Source organism: Lithobates pipiens, unplaced genomic scaffold (assembly GCF_037356315.1).
Source record: "Lithobates pipiens isolate NorthernLeopardFrog02 unplaced genomic scaffold, aLitPip1_a1.2 Scaffold_18, whole genome shotgun sequence".
In the NCBI taxonomy this organism is placed as follows: Eukaryota; Metazoa; Chordata; class Amphibia; order Anura; family Ranidae; genus Lithobates; species Lithobates pipiens.
This window is the reverse complement of record NW_027507758.1, coordinates 139,383,717-139,399,479: the sequence shown is the minus strand read 5'-3', so window position 1 is coordinate 139,399,479 and position 15,763 is coordinate 139,383,717. Positions and strand designations below refer to the sequence as shown.

General features: G+C 42.0%; 1 protein-coding gene across 7 annotated transcripts in view; it reads right to left on the bottom strand.

Moving 5' to 3' along the window:
• The window catches only part of NINL (ninein like), a 248,261-nt gene that overhangs the window by 65,782 nt on the left and 166,716 nt on the right, over nt 1–15,763 (bottom strand). For 5 of the 7 annotated variants that reach the window (XM_077486175.1, XM_077486181.1, XM_077486178.1 and 2 more), the window contains 4 exons: nt 13,799–13,885; nt 4,733–4,883; nt 4,557–4,625; nt 4,020–4,138 (listed from right to left, as the gene is read on the bottom strand). In XM_077486175.1, the coding sequence (XP_077342301.1) occupies nt 4,020–4,138; nt 4,557–4,625; nt 4,733–4,883; nt 13,799–13,885 (426 nt within the window). The remainder of the gene's footprint in view (nt 1–4,019; nt 4,139–4,556; nt 4,626–4,732; nt 4,884–13,798; nt 13,886–15,763) is intronic. The other 2 variants (XM_077486177.1, XM_077486182.1) reach the window with 1 other exon arrangement.

The window sequence follows — 15,763 nt, the reverse complement described above, 5'->3', positions numbered from 1 at the left end:
CGTTTGTTTAGACTAAGCTCTGGTCCAAACTATTTCCGTCACTAACAGATGCAGTAGCTGTGTGCACTGTATGTAGCATTAGCTACATACAATATACATTTCTGTATTTTGGCAGTGGGATGAAAACTTTCTGTCCAACTCCCAGAACAAAATTAAGTTGGGCTCAAGAGTGCTCATTCTTTGAATGAATACAAAACTTTCTCTTACTGGCTGAGGTGGAGATTGTAATGTAATCCCCCTGCATCTCCACCTCAGCCAATCAGAGGAAGCTTTGTATTCCATTCAGAAAATACAAAGCTCCTTGTGGATGGCTGAGAATCAACCAGACTCAATTTTGTCCCGGGAAAAGTGCGAAAGCTTAGTCCTGCTGTCATGGCACAGCACTGTATACTGTATCCAGCTACATGCAGTTTATACAGCGCTCACAGCTGTTGCATCTGTTAGTGCAGTAAACAGTTTGTTTACACCAGGGTTAGGCAACCTTTGAGAGATGGAGATCTACCTGGACAACATTGAAGCGATCAAGGATCACTGTGGAGCAGCGCCCCCCCTTTTTTTAAAGAAATTAACTAGCAAGCCCCCAATAAAAAGCAAAGGCAGCATTAAAATCCTAGAAAAATCTACTAAAACTGTCACTGTAAAAAATATAAAAGCTTAGCCTACGTTAAATGTTAGCTTCAGTGAGAAACTCGGCATTCACGATTTTTTTCATGTCTGGGGAGCAATTGGTTACCAGGAGGGCTGGGGGGGACAGGAGGGCAAGATATTGGGGGGGGATCAGGAGGGCTGCGGGGACAGGAGGGCATGGTATTGGGGGGGAGGGGCCAGGAGGGCTGGATGTCAGGGGTGCTGGAGTGTACAGAAGACGTTTTAAATGCAGAGTGGTGCAGGGAAGGTGTAGTGGCGCTGATTCCTGCCGGTGTAACAACGGCAATCCTCTCTCCCCTTCCCATCTTGGATTGATAGGGCGTGTTCAGAAAACAGCCCAAACCCACCCAAGCTATTCCAGAGGCTTTCCCCGCCCCGCAGGGGTGGAGACTACCTCTGCAGACTGGGATTGGTGCATGTGCGCACACAAGAAGCTCAGGAGCAAGGACCGAATCGGCAACGGCAGGACATCTTCACAGTCTGTCACCTGTCGGCGGTCGACAGGTAGCCCACGATCGACGGGTTGCCGATCAGGGTGGATAAAAATAGCAGAAAAAAAAATTCTGCTTTTTTTTATTTAAAACTAATTTATTTTAATAAAATTCTTTTGGACTAAAAATCTAAAAGATAGTTTTCTATTTATGATGCATTAATAATTTAGTTTATTCAGCATTAAATGGAGCTTAGCTATTTGGCATGAGGTTGTATATTCTGCAATATTTACATTTTTGGTAAACTCCTTCAATGAATCCAAGATCTGCAGGTTGAGATAACATGCACTGCATTGATGCATTCACACAATTTCTCAGTAACCATAAAATAAAACAAAGTTCAGGGATATTCATTTATCCCACTGTTTTGCAAATCTGTGTACTCTACAAACTGTATGATTGAATCAGTTCTGATATTGCTGTTTTACTAACCTGACAGCTTATCATTCTAAATAAGAAACCTTCATTTTGTTTGCAAATATTAAAGAATCTAACTACCAGCAAGAATGAGTCCTTACATTGTAAGAGCACCTGTCATTTCAGATCCATCATGGCAGCGCCTGTTAGTGGGCATCCACTTACCTGCTGCCGCCACGTCCCTCCCCTTTTTGTGTCACTGCTGCATCACCAGCCGTCCCATTAAAGTGAATGGGACTGTCGGTGAGTCAACAGTGGGGCAGAGGAGGCGCCGCTGTGGGACAGAAATGACAGTTCCTCTTTAAAAATTATGATTTAAATCAAGCCTTTTTACTAGGGATTTAAAATCGACTTGATTTAAATCCAATCCATCCTGTTGTCGACCCCTGGTTTAGGCCCCCTTGGTTCAAAGGAACTATTAAAACTTCACTAAAACCTGGAAATCTACTTTAAACACAAATGCTGTAGGCAAATTCAAAGTTCTAAATTGACATAGTGAAGGTGCAATAAAGGAGTTCTGTATTGGCCAACAGACCTCTGTTCAGGAAATCAAAACTTTAAAGATGACACTTTCCAATCAACTCCAAGTTGCCCCTGAGGAATCCTTAGTTATTTTTATACTAGTTATCCATGGATACATTTTTTATAACACAGTTATCCTTGGATATTTTTGAGGAACAAAATAGTATAAAAATCACAATAGCAGAAATAGCATACTTATCTCCATTGGATGTAAAGCCGGCCATAGACGGTTCAAACCTTGGCCAGTTCAGCAGGAACCAGCTGAGATTCTAACCATGTAAGGGCAGGTTGAATGTACCCAAGTTGATGAATCGAACAACTTGGGTACAACCAGCCTGTCCGATTTTACATGTGATTATTGCTAGTGGCTGAAAGACAAACCCAGAGGAAATTCCCAGCTCAACTCACCAACTAGTTTGCTTACCAACCGAATTAACCTGTCTAACAGTCTGCGTTAAAAAAAAAGAAGGGGTTCAGTTAGCACACATTTGCAAAAGCATGCGTATTGCTAGCGGCTGTTACACTTTGAGGTTTATTTACTGAAGACAAATACACTGGGCACTGCAAGTGAAGTTACTCTAGATCTGAGGGGAAGATCTGAAATGAGGGCACGCTCTGCTGATTTCTATTATCCAATCATGTACAAACAAAAATGCTGTTTGTTTTTAATTTTCCTTGCATGTGATTGGGTATTCTTTGCAAAGTAAAGTTTTACATAATTTACTAAGCTCTGGAGCAACTGCACTTGCAGTGCACAGTATATTTGTCTTTAGTAAATTAACCCCAAAGGCTCCACTGGAGAGATTCCCCAATCAACACTGACTGTGTTGATTGGGGAATCAAGATTTTCTGTGGTTGCAGGAAAGAAAATTGCTCTGTCTATGGCCGGCCTTAGAGCACAAAAAAAAAAAAAACATTAGCTAAAAAAAAATGTGATTAACTCCATTAGGTTACTCCCCCTGGATGCCAGAACAGGTTAACGTTGACCTTTCATGGTATAGTGCTTTCCTATATTAAACAAAAAGAGACATTGTGTTTGCATTTACTGAATGGTGTCTTTTCTCTGCAGGGGAGGTAGAAGGTAGTTAAAACACTCCAAAGGAAATCCAAAAAAAGAATAGGTAAAATGACTCCTTTTTGGTGCTATGGCCTTTTGAAATGGCCCGTGATAAATTCAAATATCTATATCGCCCGTTTTGGTAACTTTAACAACAAGTGCGGTAGATTCAGGTAGTTCTTAATAGCGCCACTTTTAAAAACATTTACCTTCAATTCATAGATAATGAAAATGGAGCTAATTAAAACCTAATCTTAATTGTCTACAGAGATAGGCAGAGTGCTTGTCCCTGTCCACATTGTAGCAGAGTGCATATTCCCAGCTGCTACTCCCTCACAACTCACAGCAAACAGCCTCTTAACAACCAATGACGCTGCAGTGGTCAATGCCTCATGGGGAAGCTGAGACACTAGCTCCCCATCAAGTCTGCACTTGCCTTGTATATGACAGCAGACTGTTTATTGGCTAAGGATCCACCCACTGCCTGCTGTCATTCACAAAGGCTGGTGAACCTGATGGGAAGCTTCTCTAAATCAGGCTCGGCCCCGTCTCAGGTACAAAACTCCCCCACCGCTGAGCTGTCTGCGTGACAACTTCTGCAGAAGACAGTGAGTGCTGCTGTACTGAAGTCAGCATGTCAGTGTGGACATATACTCTGTCCACATCAGGTACATGCATCTCTTGCCAACACTGACATTTGTCCTGTGAAGGCAAAGACTAAGACACTTCTTACGAATTCTAGGGTCTTTTCCGGGCAATAAACCACTTGATCTAATAAATACTAAAGACACTTTGCCTAAATTGGAATCAATACATTTTCAGACTGAAGGCACAGTATACATTTGTAAATTTCCACAATATATCAGATACTCTGTTCATCCAACCTTTGTTTCAAGTTGTATTTTAAGGTCCTCAATTTCTTGCTGCAGTTCTTTAACTTGATGCTTTGTCAACTCAGCTTCCATGGTCATAGAAGGAGCTTCAGACATGACAATTGGCAAACCTAAAAAATATTAATGGATATCAAATATTTACATTTTTAGAAGATCACATTTAGACCCCTTTCACACCACACCGCCCATAGCGTGGGCGGTAAAACGCCGCTATTTTTAGCATCACTTTACCGCCGGATTTGCGGCGCATTTCGGCCACTAGCAGGGCGCTTTTACCCCCGCTAGCGGCCTAGAAAGGGTTAAAACCGCCGGCAATACGCCGCAACAGCGGCGTTTTGCCAGTGGCATTACAGCGCTGCCCCATTGATTTCAATGGGGAGCAGCGGTGAAGGAGCGGTAAACACGCGGCTCCTTCAACGCTCCAAAGAAGCTGCTGGCAGGACTTTTCCCTGACGTCCTGCCAGCGCACCGCTGTAGTATGAAAGCCTTCGGGCTGCTGATTCACAGCAAACACAGTCAGTTACTTACCATTTGAACCTGCTGAAGACACACTTCTTCTCAACCTTGAGGCCAGTCCCCTTTTTACGGGTGTATCTGCTATAACAGAAGCAAAAAAAAAATCACTGATACAGAGCAAGAAAAAAAAAAACATAATACAGTTCAGTATAGTGCGGTTCCTTAATATTCTACCAGTACTGTATTACCATGGCTTTGATGGATCTTTTCTTTTGCCTTGTGGTGCAGAAACTTGTTATCCTTCATCTTACCCAGCAAGCGTGAATATTTACTTTCACTGAGCTGGGATCGGAGGGTCTCAAGCTGGATCTGCAGTTCATCATTGTGATCACGTAGTTCCTGCATAGTGAATGCTATTATTAACCATTACACAAAATGATGCACACAATTCTAAAATGAAAATCTAAGCGAGTACAAAAAATAAATAGAATGAAGAATCAGTACAGCATAAAATCACCCATTCTCTATACCAGAGGTAGGCAACCCCCACCACGGGTGCCACAAGCGGCACGCAAAGCCTCTTTTCCAGGCACTCGACTCACTTCCCATAAGCAGTGCAGCGCAGTGAAGTGTCAGTGAGACACAGCTTCTGCTGCACTAATGCATTACAATCTCAGAATTCCCCATGCTGCACCTGAACTGAGGGGGAGGCTGAGTGCCCCCACACATTGTAAAAGATGGGAAACATTGTTTGATTCTCTAACTTTGCTGTAGCTGTGATCGTCAGCTCTTGCGATGGGAAAAGAGATTGGGTGCAGTTCTGCTAGGGGGGCGGGTCCCTGTTTCCAGGAGAAGGAGCAGAGTAATTGGCCACTGCTAAAGCCAATCACAGTCCTGAATGCCCTGCCCACCATCTGGAGGAAGAGAACTCACTTGGGTGACACTACCAATCTCAGAAAGAAAAGATTTCAATGTGATTGAGAAAACCACAATCAGGTGACAGTTTATGGAATTGCTGTAGAACTATTGGGAGCTTTGTTGAAAGAAAATAAATAAAATAAAATTATACTTTATGCACACATCGTTATACTCAAGTTTTCAAAACCCTAGCAGAAATTGTGAATTTTTTTTATTCAAGGATAGTGATCACATTTTTTTTTAAATCATAACAACAGAAATCATCCAAATGGCCCTGATGAAAATACCCTGGAATGTTTGGTCTTGGTACAGACACAGAAGTTGGCAGACACAGGTTAAAATGGCTATTAAAAAGGTTAATTTCCCACAATTGTGGCTTTTTAAATTGCAATTAGTGTCTGTGTATAAATAGTCAATGAGTTTGTTAGCTCTCACATGGATGCACTAAGCAGGCTAGATACTAAGCCATGAGGAGCAGAAAAGAACAGTCAAAGGACCTGCATAACAAGGTAATGAAACTTTACAAGGATGGAAAAGGATATAAAAAGATATCAAAAGCCTTGAATATGCCAGGCACTACCGTTCAATCATTTAATAAGAAGTAGAAAATGTGGGGATCTCTTGATACCAAGCCAAGGCCAGGTAGATTAAGAAAGATTTCAGCCACAACTGCCACAGAAATTGTTCGGGATACAAAGAAAAACCCACAGGTAACCTCAGGAGAAAAATACAGGCTGCTCTGAAAAAAGATGGTGTGGTTGTTTTTAACCACTTCAGCCCCGGACCAATTGTCAGCCTAAGGACCAGAGGTCTTTTTACAATTTCGCACTGCACTGCTTTAACTGGTAATTGCGCGGTCATGCAATGTTGTACCCAAACAAAATTTGCGTCCTTTTCTTCCCACAAATAGAGCTTTCTTTTGAAGGTATTTGATTGCCTCTGCGATTTTTTTTTTTTTGCGATATAAATGGAAAAAGATTTTCTACTTTTTGTTATAAGAAAAATCCAATAAACTCAATTTTAGTCATACATTTAGGGCAAAATTTATTCAGCCACATGTCTTTAGTAAAAAAAATGTCAATAAGCGCATATTTATTGGTTTGCGCAAAAGTTATAGCGTCTACAAACTAGAGTCCATTTCTGGAATTTACACAGCTTTTAATTTATGACTGCCCATCTCATTTCTTGAGGTGCTAAAATGGCAGGGCAGTACAACCCCCCCCCAAATGACCCTATTTTGGAAAGTAGACACCCCAAGGAAATTGCTGAGGGGCATGTTGAGCCCATTGAATATTTTTTTTTTTGTCCCAAGTGATTGAATAATGACACAAAAAAAAAAAAGAGTTTACAAAAAGTTGTCACTAAATGATATATTGCTCACACATGCCATAGTTATATGTGGAATTGCACCCCAAAATATATTCTGCTGCTTCTCCTGAGTACGGGGATACCACATATGTGGGACTTTTTGGGAGTCTAGCCGCGTACGGGACCCCAAAAACCAATCACTGCCTTCAGGATTTCTAAGGGTGCAAATTTTTGATTTCACTCCTCACTACCTATCACAGTTTCGAAGGACATACAATGCCAAAATATCACAAAACCCCCCCAAATGACCCCATTTTGGAAAGTAGACACCCCAAGATATTTACTGAGAGGCATGTTGAGTCCATGAAATATTTTATATTTTGCCACAAGTTGCAGGAATATTACAATTTTTTTTTTTTTGCACAAAGTTGTCACTAAATGATATATTGCTCACACATGCTATGGGCATAAGTGAAATTACACCCCAAAATAAATTCTGCTGCTTCTCCTGAGTACGGGGATACCACATGTGGGGGGCTTTTTGGGAGCCTAGCCACATATGGGACCCCGAAAACCAAGCACTGCCTTCAGGATTTAAATATAAAACGCTACCAAAAAAACTGTTAGCGATCGCAGGGATCAGGCCTGACTCTGCGAACGCTGCAGTTATATGTTTAGTGTTTTGTAAGTGACAGTGATCGATCGATACTGAACTTGGGTGGGCTGGGCAGAGGGGCAAAACGCAGGTGCTAGCAGGTATCTGGGTTGATCCCGCGTTTTTTGGAACCCTAAACTGTTGGGGACGCTAGTATAGATCTGATCAGATCAGATATTGATCTGTTCAGATACTATACCACTACGGGCGGTGTATGCTTTGCGCATGGGTGTTTGCGGTACTGGCACTAACCTAGCACTGCCTGGGGCAACGCAGACCCTGACCCTAAAACCTAATTGATATCACCCGCTGGGTGATCAGGGGGTTAAACCTTTATTGGGTAATAAAATGGTAGGTGCCCTGATGCTATAAAAAGCAAACTAACTAACCAGAGTCACCCATAACACTTATACGGTGATCACTGGTGAAAGGGTTAACTAGGGGCAGTCAGGGGGTTAAAATCTTTATTAGGTAGTATATGGGGGTCCCTGGCGCTATATAAAAACCTAACGGGGAACCTAAATAACTAACTGGCTAACCAGCGTCACCACAAACAAACTTTGTGTGCCTATGTGTACCTACATGTCAGTGTAGTGTTTTGTGCACTTACTTTCTGTGTTCTCCTCGCAGTCCGGTCAAAAAGACCGCCCCGAGGAGAATGACATCACTTCCTCCCTGCCTGTGTTTACTATACACAGTTGGGGAAGCTTCTCATTCGCCTGGAGCGCTCAAGAGGGGATGGCCAGAAACCAACGGCCATCCCCTCATCCCGGATCGCTCCTGCAGCGAAACGGACCGCTGCATCCAGCGGGAGGGGGTCCGATCGGACCCCCCACCCGCTGAAAGGCGAGCACGTACATGTACGTGCTTGTGCCTGTCGGTGCCATTGCGCCGACGTACATTGCCATGCGGCAGTCCTTAAGTGGTTAAGGAGCACAATACAATGATACTTCAACAAAAAAAAAAAAAGCTGCATGGTCAAGTTGCCAGAAAGAAGCCTTTACTGTACAAGTTCCACAAAAAAGCCTGGTTACAATATGCCCATCAACACCTTGACATGCCTCATTGGGCTTTTTGTGGCATTGGAGCAGTAAAGGCTTCCTTCTGGCAGCTTAACCATGCAGCTCTTTTTTGTTCAAGTATTGTTGAATTGTGCTCCTTAAAAACAATTTAAAAATTTCTCCTGAAGTTACCTGTGGGTGTATCCTGGGCTATCTGCCGCCAGTTGTGGCTTCAATCTTTCTTGGTCTACCTGATCTTGTCTTGGTATCAAAACAGTCCTGAACTTTACACTTCTTAATAATTGATTAAACAGTACTGACTGGCATATTCAAGGCTTTGGGTATCTTTTTATAACTTTTTCCATCTTTATAAAGTTCCATTACTTTGTTACGCAGGTTTTTTCACTGTTCTTTTCTACCTCCTCATGGCTCAGTGTCTAGCCTGCTTAGGGCATCCAAGTGAGAGCTAACAAACTCATTGACTATTTATACACAGACACAGATTGAAAAAGCCACAAATTTGAGAAATGAACTCTTAATTGTAATTTTAAACTGTGTGTGTCACCTTCTGTGTCTGTACCAAGGCCAAACATTCCAGGGTATGTAAACTTTTTATCAGGGTACTTTTGGCAATTTCTGTTATCATTAGGATTTAAAAAGGATCCAAAAAACGATGCGATAACAAATGGCTTCATGTGATCACTATCCTTAAATAAAAGACAGGTTTTTTTGGCATGATCAGTCATATTTTCAATATTAATGTCAAAATTTCTGCCAGGGTATGCAAACTTTTGAGCACAACTGTACATACTATATAGAATTGTGTATGTGTCACTACTGACCCCTCAGCTCTGCATCCCCTACTCCCGTCTGAACTCAGCATCACTTACACCTGACCCCTGAACTTTACGTCACTTAGCTGGGGGGGGGGGGGGTAGCACAGATGAGCGGGGGGGGGAGGGGATTCAGTGTTGGGCCAGATGAGAAGGGGGTTACAGTGGTGGGAAAGATGAGCAGGGGGGGGGTTCAGTGTTGGGGCAAATGAGAGGTGGGTTCAGTGGAGGAACAGGAGAGTAGGGGGTACATCGATGGGGCTGATGTGAAAGGAAGTGCATTGGTGGGACAGATGAGAAGGGGGCTACAGTGGTGGGGCAGAAGAGCAGGGGGGGTACAGTGGTTGGGCAGAGTAGAAAGGAGGTGCATTGGTGGGACAGATGAGCAGGGGGTTACAGAGGAGAGACAGATGTGCAGAATGTAGAGTGGTGCGGCAGATGAGAAAGGGGGTCACAGTTGTGGGGCAAAGGAGTTCAGTGTTAGGACAGATGAAACATAAGGAGTATGGGGATACAGCGGTGGAGCAAATGTGCAGGGAGGTACAGTGGTGGGGCACATGAGAAAGTGGGTACATTGGTGGGGCAGATGCACGGGGGGGTTACAGTGGTAGGGCAGATGTGCAGGGGGTTACAGTGATTATACAGATGAGCAAGGGGGTACAGAGGTGGGGCAGATGTACAGGAGTTGGTAATGGGAGAGATGAGAGGTGTTACAATGATGGGGTAGATGTGCAGGGGGTTAAAGTGGTGGGGCAGATGTGCAGGGTAGTACAGTGGTGGGGCAGATGTGCAGGGTAGTACAGTGGTGAAACAGGGGGGTACAGTGATCTGAGGTGTGAAGGTGCAGGAATTGGGGCTGATCAGAGGCGTGAGAGTGCAGGATGTTAATTTGTCACTATTACTTAAGTAATTTACAGGATTTACTTTATAAAAAAAATATTTTCGTGATTGAGAAGTGTCAAGTTGACTTTTTTTTTTTTGTTATAAAATCTGTATGCTTAATTTCTTTGAAAATATTTTTTGCCACACTGTGCTCAAAAGGTTGCCTACCCTTGCTCTATACTGTCTCTAATACAAACCATCATGATATGATCCATGACCAAATAAATGGTGGCTTTTGTAGGAAAATAATATACGGTTATGTTTGGAAAGCCAAATCTAAAGTGTGAGCACTGCCCAAGCCATTACAGTTTTCAGAGATATTAAATTAAAATATAAAGGGAAGCTGGTTTCTATGCAGTAAGGGTTAGGACCCTCATCAGGTATATTACTGCTGTCTCTCCTTTAGACAAAAATTAACAAGCGATTCAAAGGCTTATATGCAAGTGGAAATGTAAGAGGGAATTCATGTTGTAACGACTTTGTTAAACAAATATGTGGAATATATTGAAATCATACATAACAACCTCAAGTCCTAATCTAATTATGCGATTTACTTATCTGCATTAAATGCATGAAACAAGGCAAGCTTGGAAAGAAGATATGTATGAGAAAGACAAGGCCACATCATTAGAAAAGCCCACACAATCTCACCTTTACTCTCTGCTTCCCAAGAGAGGAGCAATTCCAGTGCAAGCATATTCAAGAATAAGGGCAGAGGGAAAAGCACTCATCAGGTACATTTTCCATTAGCCACTGATAATAACGTCACCAGTATAACATAAGTACTTTATTGTTTACTGCTATCACTTTTTATACATACAGTATGCATCATCCACTGATCAGCATCACAATGTCCCTATCACTACTTTGGGATCACTTACTGTGGATGAATGCCATATATTATACAACAGAACATTATTCTGCATCAAGGCTGTCCATCACCGCTTTCACTCCATATGCACTACCCACTGCCTACCAGCACCATGCATCAAGGAAATCCTACTGAATCCATACCGACCATGGGGGGGAAGACCCTAGAAAGTCTAGTACTAAGATTTTACCAAGTCTTTATTTAAAAGAGAAGTATGGCTTAAAAACAAACATACTCACCTAGGTGGATGCAGCATTGATCTGAAGCTGCATCTGTCCCCACCGGCTCTGTAGTAAGAAATGAGTGATCAAAGTACCACTGATCTCTTCAGTTCTCCCCCTTCCCCTCTGAGCAGAGAGCCGTGACTGTCAGTCAATGGCTCTCTGCTCTTCCCTCCAGCACTCAATGGAGTGCTGGGTTGTGGAGGGGGATGGGAGGGGCTGGCTCAAGCCTCTCAGCAGATTGCTGAGAGTCTGAGCCAGGAGCTAATCCAGGCTTCTGGGTGGATCCAAACCATATGGCCAGGATCTTTCCCCAGCCTGAACCAGCTCTGTGACATCAGCCAACAGTGGGCTTCAGGCTGCTTTTGGCTGAAAATGGGTCACAAGTGTGCAGAAAAAACTGTACTTCTGTGATCAATAGGAGAAATATGGCCAAAATAGCTTTAGCTACACTTCCCCTTTAAGCGCCTCCATTACAGATGTCAAGACAGCCTGCTCGCTACCCACTGTTGCAGTTGCTAATAAAATGCAGCTCTATCTGATAACAACCTTACAAATGTAAGGTTGATGCCATGAACAGTTACACCCAAGTTGCAAGAAAAAGATCCCGCTGAGGAAGACATGTGATTAGCCCTGTGTTGTCATGCGTAGGGGAGGGGCCAGGACGGTGGAGGAGACAGTTACATGCTCATTTGAGTAAGCTGCTGATACACACAAGTTTGTAAGCTGTTTGGAGAGGATTTTTTTATACTGAATGTTTTCTATAGTTTGGTGTGCTTGGAAGCACCTCTGAAATACCCTACAATAAATTTATAATCAAACGATAATGCATTAGCCAGCCTGTTTCTTACTTTAAATTGAGGATAACTTCTCTGGATTTACCCATGGGATCCTGCAAAGCCTGTTCTATTCTGAGCCCATAAGTGGTTCAGCTGCTTGTGTAGACCAAGCTTGATTGTGCAGTCACACTATCTGAGGTGAGCATAATCACACTGGGGGGAAGCACGTGTGTGAAATCACACTCTTTTACCTGGATCATCAGCACAAAAGTCACTTTATGGGACATTATTATATTGATATATTGTTCAACATATACCTTTTTCTTTGTGGCCTTAACATGATATTTTGATACTAATGGAATTTTTTCACTGTGAACTCGCTTGACACAATCAGTTATTTATGTATATTGATATATTTTCTTTTTTTCTTGCAACTTGGGTGTAATTGTTCACGGCATCAACTTTACATTTGTAATTTGTCACATTTGTCAGAGATTATGGGACTGTGATTAATGCTAAACTGCTGTAAATTGGCTCTCTATTCACATTTATAATTCTTCCATCACTACACCTGATGGTAGTTGTAAACTTGGGTTGTCTATTGGTAGCTCACAAGATCTCTATTTATAAGGTGTATAAGGCTGACAAATGACCTGTGAAAAAAATCAGCACCATTCACAGATATAAAAAGAAGCTAATATTGGTGATGTACGTGTAAATGTTTATATTCATTAGATTAAAAATACTCATCCTCACTAAAATGAATGCCTTGTTCAGAATAATCAGGTAAAGCATGTAGTTCTGATTCCATTGTAGTATTTTTTTTACCTTAAAATAAAACTTTAGAAGTAGATTCACAATTACCAGCTTTTTCGTCATACTGTGAATGCAAAAAGTTAAAGCAGGATTGATGTTCGTTCACTTTAACCTACAGTGAGAGGCCTTGCCTGAAATGCACTGAGCGAGTGGTGAACGAAACTGTCAGTTGCACAATAGAAAAATAGTGTTCAACAATTTCCCAAAAGTGATATTACTGACTACAAGAGCCTATCTAGGTCTTATAGGTTCTAGCTAACCACTGGCCAGTGGGAATTTTACACACACACACACACACACACACACACACACACACACACACACACACACACTCCGCCAGCATTGGGGCCCTTTAAATCCTGTGTTTGAGTACTCAGACTTTTGTGAAGCAATATTTGTAATCCAAAGAATGGAAAAAGGCATCTTCGCAAAGTGTCACAGGGTAAAAATATTAACCGATGTGATGATCCACCTTCAGATAGAGCTGCATTAGCAGTAAATTGGACCTAGCATGATTAAGTAAGAGCCAATTACATAAGGATGGTAACCCCGGACATTGAGTCTGTTGGACCCGTGATCACACTCAAGGAGTGTGTGGGCACGTGCAAGCCACTTCTGAAAGGGCAACGTACAGGTATGTTAATATGCCTGAACGTGCCCTTCTGCCAATGTATATCGGCATGAGCGGGTCGGCAAGCAGTGAAACAATTTACAGATTAAAAACCATGATCCAAATTGCCTTTTACTTTAAAAAGTGCCTTGCCACTAAAGGAAAACCGCATGTCTGCACTACCCAAAACAAAAAGACAAACGTTGCCAAAGGTCTACTTAAACAGTGAAAATCTATTTTCAGGTAAAATTAACAAAAACGCATTGTTTAGTCACTGCAAATTCACTAAAGCACCTCTTTTAGAGCTCATTTAACTTTGTGCCCAAGATCCTGCATGTCTTGTTGACTAGTTTCCAAAAACAAAAGAAAAAATGCAGTGGGTTATATACTGTATAATTATAATTGGTCCGCACTACTCACCCTGCACTGGACCTCATATTCCCTAATGATCTCTGCAAATTTCTCTTCCTGTGTATAAAACTCTATATTGTGAGGATCGGTCAGTTTCTGGAATGAAAAAAGGGCAAAGCATTTATAACTGCAACAAAGAGAAGTATCAAGGGTACATACAAAGCAGATATAGATTTTCTAAAGTATACAGTGTCCAAATGAATCTATGACATCAAACATCATGCTCAACTGCTAACCTGCACTTACACTTTTCTCTATCTGAACCCTAACACCTGACCAGAAGCTAGAAAATCTGTTTTAGAAACTTTTACAATGACAAACCGGGAATATATTTGTGTTAAACCTCCTCACGCCCGCCCGCCGTCATATGACGTGACAGACTTTGAGCGGGGATATCTGAAAGATGCCTGTAGCTACAGACATCATTCAGATATTGCCGTTTTCAGACGGCAATTCCCTACACCATAAGAATGATTATAGCGGCTGTTCCAGCGATTGATCGTTCTTACGGGAGGCGAGAGGAGACGACCACCCCCCTCCCGCCGCCCTCCGGTGCTTCTACCGACTCACCAATACGATCGGCTGGTAATTGGCGATCGGTTTATTTATTTTTTATTTCAGGCTTCCCAGCCTAGTGGTAAGATGTGGGGTCTTATTGACCTCATATCTCACTATAAAGAGGACCTGTCATGCCATATTCCTATTACAGGGATGTTTACATTCCTTGTAATAGGAATAAAAGTGATAAAATACTTTTTTGAAAAAAAAATGTGTTAAAATAAAAAAAAGAAAGTATAATTAACAATTTTTTTTTTTTAAGCGCCCCTGTCCCCGTGTGCTCGCGCGCAGAAGCGAACGCATTCGTAAGTCCTGCCCACATATGAAAATGGTGTTCAAACCATACATGTGAGGTATCGACGCAAACGTTGGAGCGAGAGCAATAATTTTTTTACCTAGACCTCCTCTGTAAATCAAAACATGTAACCAGTAAAAAAAATTCAAGCGTCGCCTATGGGGATTTTTAAGTACCAAACTTTGGCGCTATTCCACAAGCATGACATATTTACTCGGTATGTATTTACTCGGTATGTATTTACTCGGCGTACCTTCATCTTTCACAATAAGCAAAAACATAGCACAAAACGATTTCTTTCCCAAAAAAAGGCATTCGAAAAATTGCTGCGCAAATACGGTGCGAGATAAAAAGTTGCAATCAACTGTGTTTACTTTTTTTAAAATCATAATGACAACAGAAACTACCCAAATGACCCTGATCAAAAAGTTTACATAACCAAATTCTTAATACCGTGTATTGCCCCCTTTAACATGAATGACAGCTTGAAGACTTTTGTGGTATTTGTGAATGAGGCTCTTTATCTTCTCAAATGGTAAAGCTGCCCATTCCTCTTGGCAAAAAGCCTCCAATTCCTGTAAATTCTTGGGCTGTCTTGCATGAACTGCACGTTTGAGATCTTCCCAGAGTGGCTCAATAATATTGAGGTCAGGAGACTTGAGATGGCCACTCCAGAACCTTCACTTTATTGTGCTGTAGCCAATGACAGGTCAACTTGGCCTTGTGTTTTGCACCATTGTCATGTTGGAATGTCCAAGTACGTCCCAAACGCAACTTCCCGGCTGATGAATGCAAACGTTCCCCCAGTATTTTTTGATAACATACTGCATTCATCTTGCCATCAATTTTGACCAAATTTCCTGTGCCTTTGTAGCTCACACATCCCTAAAACATCAGCTATCCACCTTCGTACCTTTCATCATAGGCCTTGTTGACTCCAAATTAAGCATTTATGGTTGTGGCCAAAAAGCTAAATTTTGGTCTCATCACTCCAAATGACTTTGTGCCAGAAGGTTTGAGGCTGGTCTCTGTGCTGTTTGGCATATTGAAAGCGGGATTCTTTGTGGCATTTGTGTAGTAATGGCTTTCTTCGACTGTGCAGCCCATCTTTCTTCAAGTGC